This window comes from Cetorhinus maximus, chromosome 8 (genome assembly GCF_964194155.1).
Source record: "Cetorhinus maximus chromosome 8, sCetMax3.hap1.1, whole genome shotgun sequence".
In the NCBI taxonomy this organism is placed as follows: domain Eukaryota; kingdom Metazoa; phylum Chordata; class Chondrichthyes; order Lamniformes; family Cetorhinidae; genus Cetorhinus; species Cetorhinus maximus.
This window is the reverse complement of record NC_135886.1, coordinates 21578862-21591425: the sequence shown is the minus strand read 5'-3', so window position 1 is coordinate 21591425 and position 12564 is coordinate 21578862. Positions and strand designations below refer to the sequence as shown.

The 12564-nt window shown below is 42.9% G+C and overlaps 1 protein-coding gene across 2 annotated transcripts in view; it reads left to right on the top strand.

Moving 5' to 3' along the window:
- Positions 1-12564, top strand: part of LOC144683516 (plexin-A2-like) — a 393900-nt gene that overhangs the window by 309894 nt on the left and 71442 nt on the right. For both annotated transcript variants that reach the window (XM_078546585.1, XM_078546586.1), the window contains exon 18: positions 9287-9526. In XM_078546585.1, coding sequence (XP_078402711.1) covers positions 9287-9526 — 240 coding nt within the window. The remainder of the gene's footprint in view (positions 1-9286; positions 9527-12564) is intronic.

Genomic DNA, 12564 nt, shown 5'->3' with positions numbered 1-12564 from the left:
CCAACTTGTCCTGAAAAAATGAGCTTGGTTTAGTGTGCCCTTTTGCATGGCTGTGGAGATGTGTGAGGCAACAGAGTATAATGTGCACACTGAGAGTAAAAAGATGGAGATGGGAACAAAAGCAAAATACTGCAGATTCTGGAAATCTGAAATAAAAACAGGAAACGCTGGAACTACTCAGCAAGTCAGATAGCAATTACAGAGAAAGAAACAAGAATTACCATTTCAGGTCGTTGACTGTCTCAGAGATGGAGATGGACAAAGATGAGGAAGCTGCTGAGTAGCAGGTTTGTGTGCAAATAGGACCTGAAGCATGTGTTGTAAAGTGCAATATTGTGATTGGAACAGAAGTATTGAGATGGAGGGGAGAGAACAGTTGGTTCTGCTGGAGAAGGAGTAAGGTGTTGAGGATCTGAGGAGAGATTGAGAGGGATATGAATGCGGTCTTACCATTGCAGCTCTGGTGAGATCATTGCCAGGACCTGAGAGGAATACTGCTTGCATTGACATTGGGTAGCGTTTCTCTCTGTGTCCAATGTGCAAATTGCCTGGGAATCTGGTGCCAGCACAGGGAAAGAGAACTCCTTCCAGGTTATACCTGCTCAAGAAGTACCTCCATCTAACAGTCTGGGAGTTCTGGCTATAGCCATGTTCTCCATCGAGTTAGAAAAACAACTGCAGTGTTTTCCATACAAGCAAGGGCACCTTCTTTTCAGGTGGTGCAGGCTGCCATTGAACTGTAGCAGCCCTGCCCTTTAGGAGTTGACATAAACCAACATAGGTGCTACCTATTGATTATGCAAATAACACTGGCAACTCATCATGGGTATCTCTTAATTAACAAGGGAGTCGAAGGTTGTCAGGGGTAGGTGGAATTGCAGCCACAATCAGATTAGCCATGATCTTATTAAATGGCGGAGCAGGCTTGAGGGACCTACTCCAGCTCCTAATTCATATGTATGCTGGTATCAAAATGAGGCCTGACCTGCAATGTCTTTGGGTGGGCGAATGCCTGGCATTTGTGCAGCATGAAAAGCAACCCCTGCATCTCCAGCAGCTTCCCATTTTCACCTTGGTAAGGTTCAATACTTAGACATTGAATTTCATACTTGCACTTAATTTGTGCAGCACCAAACAATTGATGTTACAAACAGTGATTTTAAAATGTGGACGGCAGCAACAACTATGTATATCTATATAATGCCTTTAAAGTAGTAAAATGCCCCAGATGCTTCACAGGCATGTTCTCAAACAAAATTGGGCCCACAGCTACATAAGGACATATTAGGTCAGGTGACCAAAAGCTTGGTCAAAGAGGTGGGCTAAAGGAGCATCATAAAGGAGGAGAGAAAGGTAGAGAGACAAGGGTGCAGGGTAGAAATCCCAGAGTTTAGGGCCTAGGCAGCAGAAAGCTGGTGGGGCCATTAAAATAGGAGGCCAGAATTGGAGGAGCACGGTGATCTAGGAGTGTTATCGGGCTGGCGGAGGTTAGAGGAGCGAGGACATGGAGGAGTTTCATATTTCACTTGTGGATTTTCTTTTCATGAATGCTGTGCATTTTGTGTTTTGATGTGTCACAAGGTAGTCCTCAAGCTGATTTTCCTATCAGTTATCCTGGTTTCATAGACCGTGATTAAAATATTAATAGTTAAAAAAATAAACTAGCTTCCCACCATCAAACATAGAAATATAGAAAGTAGGAGCATGAGTAGGTCATTAAGCTTTCTGAGCCTGCTGCGCCATTCAGTATGGCCATGGCTGATCCTCTATCTCAACGCCATTTTCCAGCTCTCTCCCCTTATGTCTTGACGCCTTTAGAGTCCAGAAACCTATTTCCTTTTTAAATATATTCAGTGACTTGTCCTCCACAGCCCTCTGCACTAGAGAATTCCACGGCCAGAATTTTCGGGGCGGGGCCCACTCGCCGACACGTAAAATGGCGCGTGGTGACACTGGGCGTGCGTCCCGACATCACCGCGCGTCATTCAGGTTTTCAGCTCGGCGGGCGTGCAACCCACCAAACTGTCAAAGGCCTATTGTGGCCATTTAAATATCAATTAAAACAATAAACTGAGCTGCCCATCCAACCTTAAGGTTGGCGGGCGGGCAGGCGAAGAGCCCAGGCGGCCTTCACATTTTTCATGGAACCTCATCCACGGGTGGGATGAGGTTTCATGAAGGTATTTAAAGTTTTATTAAATGTTTTAATAACATTCATAGACATGTCCCAGCTCATGTGACACTTTCACATGAGGGGACATGTCTTAAAATTTTTTTTTCCCTATTAAAATTTGCATGACTTAAACTAATCTCCCTGAGGCAGCCCTGTGCCTTAAAGAGATTTCTGCGCTCCTTCACACGCATGTGCAAAAGAGCACACTCCCTGATTCAGGCAACCCCCCCCGCCCCCCCGTAATGCTCAGCGCTTCCGGGTGCACGTCACGCTGGGCGGGCCTTAATTGGCTCGACCACGTAAAATGGCGGCGTCCAGCCAATCACGGACGGTGATCAGTTGCGCGCCCACCTGCGCCCGCTCCCGCCCAAAAACCCCCCCGCCCTCCCCAACAGGGAGAAAATTCTCCCCCACAGGTTCACCACCCTCTGAATGAAGAAATTTCTCCTCATCTCAGTCCTAAATGGCCTACCTCGTATCCTGAGTCTGTGACACTTTGTTGTAGACCTCCCTCAGCCAGGGGAAACATCATCCCTGCACCCAGTCTGTCCAGCCCTGTCAGAACTTTACACTTTTCAGTGAGATTCCCTCTCATTCTTCTAAACTCCGGTGAATACAGGCCTAGTCGACCCAACCTATCCTCAGACAACAACCCTGCCATCCCAGGAATTGGTCTGGTGAACCTTCGCTGCTCTCCCTCTACGGCAAGTATATCCTTTCTTAGGTAAGGAGATCAAAACTGCACACACTGCTCCAGGGTCAGGATTTTATGGCTCCACCATGGTGTGTCTACCCCCGGCGGATGAGGAGAGCCATTTAAATCTCCATTCAGTTTGGCGGGAGCGTAATATCCCGCTGGGCAGAGGAGCTGTTAAATCCTGGCCCAGGTACAGCTGCAGTGAGACATCCTTGCTCCTGTACTCAAGTCCCTTCGTAATAAAGGCCAACATACCATTTACCTTCCTCCCTAACTGCTTGCTGCATCTGCATGCTTGTTTTCAGTGATTGGTGTTCGTGGACACCCAGGTCCGTTCGTGCATCAACATTTCCCAATCTAACACCATTTAAATAATACTCTGCCATTCTGTTTCTCCTACCGAAGTGGGTAACTTAACACATATGCACGTATACTGCATCTACCATGTGTTTGCCCACTCACTTAACTTGCCTAAGTCACCTTGAAGCCTCTTAATGTCCTGCTCACCACTTACATTCCCAACTAGTTTTGTACCATCAGCAAACTTGGAAATATCATATTTTGTACCCTCATTCAGATCATTGATATATATTGTGAATAACAGGGGCCCAAGCACCGATCCCTGTGGTACCCCACTAGTCACCGCCTGCCACTCTGGAAAAGGACCTATATATTCCTACTGTCTGTATCCTGTCAACCATGCCAAAATATTACTCCCAATCCCATGTGCTTTAATTTTGCACACTCACCTCTTATGTGGGACTTTATCAAAATCTTTCTGAAAATCCAAATATACCACATTCACTGGTTCTCCCTTATCTTTCTGCTAGTTATGTCCTCAAAAAAAACTCCAGTGGGTTTGTCAAACATGATCTCCCTTTCATAAACCCATGTTTACTTTGTCTAATCCCGTTGATATTTTCTAAGTGTCCTGTTATAACATCCTTCATAATAGACTGTAGCATTTTCCCTACTATTGATGTTAGGCTGACTGGTATGTAATTCCCCGTTTTCTCCCCCTCTCCTTTTTTAAATAGTGGGGTTACATTTGCCAGCCTCCAATCTGCTGGAACTGTTCCAGGATCTACAGAATTTTGGAAGATGACAACCAACACATCCACTATTTCTATGGCCACCTCCTTTAGTGCCCTGGGATGTAGATTATCAGGCCCTGGGGATTTATCAGCTTTCAGTCCCATTAATTTCTCCAGCACTATTGTTTTAGTAATACTAATTTCCGTTAATTCCTCCTTCTCACTAGACCCTTGGTTCCCTAACATTTCTGGAAAGTTATTTGTGTCTTCCTCTGTGAAAACAGAACTAAAGTAGTTGTTTAATTGCTCTGCCATTTCCTTGTTCTCTATTATAAATTCTCCTGTTTCGGACTGTAAGGGACCTATGTTTGTCTTCACTAGTTTTTTTTCTTTTTACATACTTGTAGAAGCTTTGATAGTCTGCTTTTATGTTCCTTGCAAGTTTACTCTCATTCTCTTTTTTTTTCTCCTCTTAATCAATCTCTTGGTCCTCTTGCTGAATTCTAAACTGCTCCCAATCCTCAGGCTTGCTGCTTTTTCTAGCAACTTTATATGACTCCTCTTTGAATCTAATACTATCCTCAGTTTCTTTTGTGAGCCATGGTTGGGCCACTTTTACTGTTGTGTTGCGCCAGAAAGGAATGTATAATTGTTGCAATGCATACATTCATTCCTTAAATATTAGCCATTACCTATCAACCGTCATGCCTTTTAATGAAGTTCCCCAATCTGTTTTAGCCAACTCATGCCTCATGCCTTTGTTGTTTCCTTTGTTTAAATTTAGGACCCTAGTTTGAAGTCGGACTACTTCATTTTCCATCCTAATGAAGAATTCTATCATGTTATGGTCACTGTTCTCTGAAGGACCCACACAGCAAGATTATTAGTTAACCCCTTCTCATTGCATAGTACCAAATCTAGGATAGCCTGTTTTCTAGTTGGTCCCTCGACATACTGGTCTAAAAAAAACATCTCGTACACAATCCAGTAATTCATCCACCACAGTATTATTGCAAATTAGGTTTTGCCCAGTCTACATGTAGATTGCAGTCACCCATGATTACTGTAGCACAGATGTTTCATGCATCTCTAATTTCCTGTTTAATGCCATCCCCTACCTTACGCTACTGTTTGGAAGCCTATAGACAACTCCCACTCATGTTTTCTGCCCCTTGTTGCTTCCTAGCTCCACCCAGACTGATTCTATATCTAAATTTTCTGAGCCAATATCCTCTCTCTCTATTGCACTGATTTTAACTTTAACTAACAACGCCACCCCACCTCCTTATCCTTTATGCCTGTCCTTCCTAAATATTGAGTACCCTTGGCTAATCACTTCCCAGCCTTAGTCATCCTGCAGCCATGATCCCCGTAATTGCAATCATGTTGTACCTTTTTACATCTAATTGTGTGGTTAATTTGTCTACATTATTGCGAATGCTCTGTGCATTCAGACACAGTGTCGAGAAGCAAATATGGAGAACACTCTAACCCTGCTAATTTTTTTCTCTGATAAACAGGGACGAAAGAAAGATGTCACCTATTTGGGGACGGGAGCGATAATCAGAATTAGGCAATTGTGAAGAAGTACAATATTCTACAAAATATACAAGATTTTAAACTCACTCTAGCATGTTTTTGTCCAAACAACCAGAAAGCATTTATATATACTATATACTGTATTAAAAAAATATATATATATACAAAACATTTTGCCTAATCCAATAAGTTTATTATAAAGCATTATGGATTTATGAAGTTATCACTTATTGTTTATCTTCATGAATAATACAAATGTAGAGAAGGATTAAGAAATGGCATTTTAAATATTTTATTCCACAATAATCTTTAAATCCAGTAAAAAAAAACAATGTGTTGCAATTTGAGGATGATGCAGTGCAGACATGTGTTAATGCAGAGAAACTAATGCATTTTGCGCAAAATCCTCAGCTTTTAAAGTCACACAGAGAGGGTTAATGGAATTTCTGAATCTCCTTAATGGTGTTTAATGGAAGATTAACTTTAGACAAAAGAGCCTTTGTCAGCATAAAGAGAAATGAAACAAGGGGAATGAGAGAAAGAGAAATCTATATAGATTTAATTTTGTATTTTATCTGTGGTCATTCTTTAATTAAGTAAATTAGCTATTTCCTCACTGGAAAAAACTCGTGGGAGTTTGCTTGACTCGGGTGAATTGACCGTATGGAATTTCAATTCAATATCTGGAATGTTCAGTTTAGCTTCAGCTCACAGGATTTCATTTGCGGAGTGCATTCATGCTAGGAAATTTAGTTCAAATTAACTTTCCCTAGAGAAAAAAATGAAATGAAAAATAAAGCTTATTGTACATCAAACTATACTTTGGTACATCCTTGTGACCTGGAAGAGCTCTGATTTTCTTTAATATAAAAAAGAAAGGTATCACTGCAGTGTTTTGAAGACCAGAGGGAACATGAGCTGTTCTAGAGTTTGTCCTTATGTTCGTATAATTTGCAGGAGAGCTTAGTTCCTATGGTCTAATAATAAAACACAATCAATACGAGAAATGCGATTTTCAGAATTTATGGTTGGAATCTTCTGCCCTCCCCTGTGGCAAGTTTCATGGCAGAGGGGCATTTAATCAGGTGGGGGTGTGCCTCCCTCCACCCCAATTAAGTCTGGGGTGGGAATTCCCATGGACAGGCTTCCCACCCACGCTACCAATTAAGTTTGGAAGTTAATGCCCACTTAAAGGCCTCATCCCACCTCCACGGACATTAGTCCAGTGGCGGGTGGAGGACTCGCCATGAGGGAGCATGACAAGCAAATCCTGGTATCTTTGCTTGCAAACTCCTATGGGGGAGGGTGGACCTCGTTCAAAGGCCTTGAGTGCCTGGTTGAAGGACCCAACATGAGAAAGAGGGTGGAGTGGGCATGGTGGTGATCTGATGAAAGCCACCTCCCCTGCCCATGCTGCCAAACCACGCCCCCAACCCCAAACACCTTCCAGTGAACCCCTTCCCGCCAACACTCATCGTGGCCTGAGGCCCTCCTTGATTCAAGGCCTCTGATTGGCTAGCAATCTTGGTGGGTGGGACTTCCTTGATCCTGGGTTAAAGCCTGCCGCTGGGGCGCCAAGTGCCTGCGTGGCACAAGATTTGGCTGGCCACCCTGAAAAGAAGCAACACAGGGTCTCGCCGGCTCTCCAGCTGACAACCGAGACCCCTATCACCTCTACAAGATTCCACCCTGAAACTCCCTTTAACACATGAGACAGTCCATGTCCAGATGCAGTAAGACTTGGACAATGTCCAGGCTTGGGCTGACAAGTGGCAAGTAACATTCATGCCATACAAGTGCCAGGCAACGACCATCTCCAACAAGAAAGAACCTAACCATTGTCCCTTGACATTCAGTGGCATTACCATTGCTAAATTCCCCATGATCAACATCCTGAGGGTTATCATTGACCAGAAACTAAACTGGTAATTACTGGCCATATAATTACTTTAGCTACAAGAGCAGGTCAGAGGCTAGGAACCTGCAGTGAGTAACTCACAAGGCACAAGTCAGGAGTGTGATGGAATGCTCCCTGCTTGCTTGGATGAGTGCAGCTCCAACAACACTCAAGAAGCTCAACACGGTCTAGGACAAAGCAGCCTGCTTGATTGGTACCCCATCCACAAACTCCCTCCACCATCGATGTACAGTGGCAGCAGTCTGTACCATCTACACGATGCACTGCAAGAACTCACCAATGTGCCTTCAACAGCACTTTCTAAACCCACGATCAGTACTATCTAGAAGGACAAGGGCAGCAGACACATGGGAACACCACCACCTAGAAGTTCCCCTCCAAGCCACTCATCATCCTGACTTGGAAATACATTGTAGTTCCTTCACTGTCACTGGGTCAAAATCCTGGAACTCCCTTCCTAACAGCACTGTGGGTGTACCACAGGGAAGGCAGTTCACCGCCATCTCGAGGGCAGTTAGGGATGGGCAATAAATTTTGGCCTAGCCAACAATGCCAACATTCCATCAATGAATTTTTTAAAAATCAATTAATTGTACACAGCGTATTTCTTTAAAAACTCTATTGGTCAACATTTGGAAACCAGGGAAATAATTTTCCTTGTGGGCCTTCTGAACCCCACTGTCAGGGTCAAACGGGGTTCAGAAGCTCTCACTGTATGGGAAACAGTCACTTGATGTGATTTTCCCTGGAGCAGCCAATTACCGACCAGAGGGCCGCTCACTATCTTATTAAAGATGGTGGGTGGGCTGTTGGAGCTGAAGGGCCAATCAGAGGCCTTCCAGCTTGGAAACTCTTTCGAGTTATCAACAGTCACAGATTGCAACTCTTTCGAGTACAATCACAGTTCTTGGTTTCCGGGAGTGGGACATGAACCCACAACCCTCTGATTCAAAGGCGAGGGTGTTATGAACTGAGCCACAGCTGACACCTCTAGCTGCAGCAGAATCCCATGGGAGGTAAATGAGGGTGAGGGAACTTCAAAATGGAGGAGCCCCCTCTCCAATTTTTTCAAAATATCACTGCAAAGTGGCCAGCACTGTGCAGGGGTGGGGGAAGAGTGGGCTCTAAGCCTGCCCAGAATGCGAGTCACTGGTCTACTGCCGGGTGACTGCCTCTAGGCAGCAAAACTGGCCCACACTGCCTTCAGGAACCTGGAGACCGACTGGAAAATCCGAGTGGGTTTCCTTCAATTGGCCTTAAGTGGCCATTAACTAGCTTAACCAAATACATGCCACCCCTATCTCCCCCTCCGGGAAAATGGCCCGAGGCAGGATGAAGCTAGGAAACCGACACATTGGCCGATGGCGCTATTTTTAGTACCCACCTACTTCTGATCCTGGCCACAGTAGGGGCTGAAGATCCTGCCCCAACTCTGTTTGTTTGGGTTGCATCTTCTCTGTAAACATATCTCATTGCTGGATGTGACCATTAGTAAGCTTGCACTGTAAGAAAACTTGCAGGAGATGTTGGTGGTGCTGTAGAGTCAATCCCCAAGATATATGACCCTCCAGTTTGTAGCCAGTGTATTTGTTAGTCAGATTCCGTAATTGTTGCTGTACTGTTAATTATTAAATGCTACTTAAAATACATTTTTAATATTACATTCTCTCTGAATAAAATTTGTGCAACTCTATGGCCCTTTTAAAACATTGATGACTTCTAAGGTCTAGAAATTTTCAAATAGTTCTGAAAATGATTCCTAATGTAATAAGTGTAAGTATTTACCTCAGCATTTCAGTGCCTTTCTCGTAACACACAGATTTGCACATTTACCGAAAGTTCAGGTTGTAAAATAGGATATTCCGGAATTTGAAAGCATTTACAGCATTTTAAAAGTTGTGCTTTATATTTTCTTTCTGCACCAGGTGTGTGAAGTGCTGAATTCGACAACCATGACATGCCGTGCCCCAGCCCTTACGCATGAGTACAGACCTGGAATAGACACTGTGGAACGGCCAGATGAGTTTGGTTTTATCTTTGACAACGTGCAGGCGCTGCTTATCTACAATAATACAAATTTCATCTTCTACCCCAACCCGACCTTTGAACCTCTGAGTACAACAGGCATGCTGGAACAGAAGCCAGGCTCCCCCATTATACTGAAAGTATGTGCTAAGATCCGTAAGTTGGAGTGCAGTACTATACCCTTAACCCCTCCACTGACACTCTTAGATAACAATTTTCACTGGTGCTTCAGTGGTCAAATAACAGTCTTTGATGATAACACCAGGTTGACCTGGGATTTTTTTTTTCCCATTCTCAGCGTTTATTATGCATCCCTAGTTGCCCTGAGAAGGTGGTAGGTCACCTTGAACTGCCTGTAGCAGCTTCATGCAAACTGGTTTGCTGGGCAACTTCAAAGTGCAGTTAAGGGTCACCATGAATATATGGAACTCAAGCCGCTTATAGGCTGGGCTGGGTAAGGACAGCAAGGTTCCCTTTGCTGAAGGGTGTTTATACAATCTGATATAGTTTTATGATCACTTTTCTTGATTTCTATTGCCAATTTGTTTTCTTTTTAAAAACTGAATTTAAAAACAGCCATAAGGGATTTAAGTTCAGGTTTTCTGGATTGTTCATCTTGGCCTCTGAATTACTAGTCCAATAACATAACAATGCTACTCTACCTGATAATAGATACAAAACTACAAAGCGTTCAGACCACTTTATCCAAAATATGAGAAGCCAAAATTTTAATAATGTTCCCTTGTATATGTGGAGCTTTTCTTTCCCATCACATGTACAGGCGATTTTTCTTTTTGATAAATTGTACAGTATTTATCAAACTAGCTTATGGAAAATGGACATCAAATGGCTGAGGTGGGTAGATCTCTCCAATTTTTGAATCCCAAAGGTAGGAGGAATTTTGGGAAGGAGATGACCATAAACCTTTGAAAATAGATAAAGATTGTAAAAAAAAAGTCAAAAATAAAAATGTTGGAATGGAAATGATCTAATTTGTATGCACTGAAAGAGGACCTAACCCTGATTAATTGGTTCAAAAGAGCAGAAGAGTGGAAAACTAGTGAAAAATTGCTTCTATTTTTTTTGGCAAATTGAAAAAAGGGAATAAATTCAGGATTATCACGGAATGCTGGGGGGATTTTTTTAAAACCCAGGTTATTAGAGCATGCAGTGCTTTACCACTGGCATCTATTTGAAAAAGAGATCATAACATTATGTAAAGGGGATTTGGATTAATATGTGTAGAACGAATAAAGCAGGGAAATAGGATTAAAGTAGATCGCTCCAGTTGAAATGACAGCGCTGGCACAGGAGTGAAGGACTGAATGGGACTCCTTCTGTCCTGCACTGCAGGCTATTTTCAAAACATTTAATTTTCATGAGCCATGGAAAAAAAGTAACTCCGACCCTTTTGCAAAAAGGAACAGAACGCTAATTAAAAAATTATGATTTTAAAAAGCTAAGGGTTTGTTTATTAAAAACACCTGTGGAAATTACAACCTTTTCACCTCCAACAGTGATATTTTCCAACAGTAATTGATGGTTTGAAGGTTCTAGTGCTGAATTTATTTTTACAGTTGGCGTTAAGATTAATTAACTGAGATAAATGGATGTTATCATGTGGCAGACCGATAATATCATGACTAAACACACAATTTCTGCTGTTTAAACTGTGCTCAAGTAGTTCAAAACAATACTATACCCATGATCCATTGAACAGATTTTTTTTTGTGGCCAGAGGCAAATTTTCCAACATCTATTTCTCTGTTTTTTGTTTGTTTTCTCAGGAGATTCAGAGCCAAGCGATCCTAATAAATCTGTAACTCACTCATAAAAGTAATATTTGGAGAGATTTAATAATTTAACATTTCATTCTTAAAGAGATTTGCAGCATGGTAACTAGCTACTTTTGGAACATTAGAAGGATGAGAGCTAGGCATATTAAATTGTTCTCCGTGCTTTGAATAATCTATTATCATCCCCGGTACTGTCTGACCTACATTGGCTCCTGTTCAAAAAAACATCTCGATTTTAAAATTCTCATCTTTGCTTTCAAATCCCTCTTAAGGCCTCATCCCCCCCCTATCTCTATAATTTCCTCCAGCCCCACAATCCTCTGAGATATCTGTACTCCTCTAATTCTACCCTTTTGAGCAGCCCTGATTTTAATCGCTCCACCAATGGTGGCCATGCCTTCAGTTGCCTAGGTCCTAAGTTCTGGAATTCCCTTCCTACATCTTTCCACCCCTCTTTAACAAGCTTTCCTCCTTTAAGACGCTTCTTAAAACCTACTACTTTGGTCAAGAACCAATATCTCCTTATATAGCTTGGTGTCATTTCATTTTCTAATGCTGCTGTGAAGCACATTGGGATGTTTTATTACATTAAAGGTGCGATATAAATATAACTTGCATTGTAATTATAATTAATTCCAAAATAGTATTTTTCATTCAACTGCAAAGCAAATGCCTCTTTATATTCCATTTTACCTGTCTGCAAAAGGTTTCAGTATCTTGGTTGAGGGATAAATTTCGATGGGAAGAGGTCCCCTGCTCTTCACATAGTGCAGGTGGAATCTTTTACGTCCACTTGAGAGGACAGATGGAGCCTCGGTTTAAAGCCCCATCCGAAAGCTGGCACCTTCGACAGTGCAGCATTCCCTCAGTGCTATACTGAAGTGTCAGCCTAGGCTGCATGCTCAAATACTAGGAGTGCAGCTTGAACGCAAAGAAGTGAGTTTTTAAAATTAATTTATGGAATATGGGTGTCGCTGGCTAGGCCAGCATGTATTGCCCATCCCTAAGTTCCCTTGAGAAGGTGGCAGTGAGCTGCCTTCTCGAACCGCTGCAGTCCTTGTGGTTTAGGTACACCCACAGTGCCATTAGGGAGCGGGTTCCAGGATTTTGACCCAGCCACAGTGAAGGAATGGCGGTATATTTCTAAGTCAGGATGGTGAGTGGCTTGGAGGGGAGCTTCCAGGTGGTGGTGTTCCCATCTATCTGCTGCCCTTGTTCTTCTAGATGGTAGCGATCATGGGTTTGGAAGGTGCTGCCTAAGGAGCCGTGGTGATGGTACACACTGCTCATCGGTGGAGGAGAGAGTGAATGTTTGTAGAAGGAGGTGCCAACTGAGCTGAGTCTGACACCTTTGTCAGACAGTCATGTCATGTCTTCAAAGT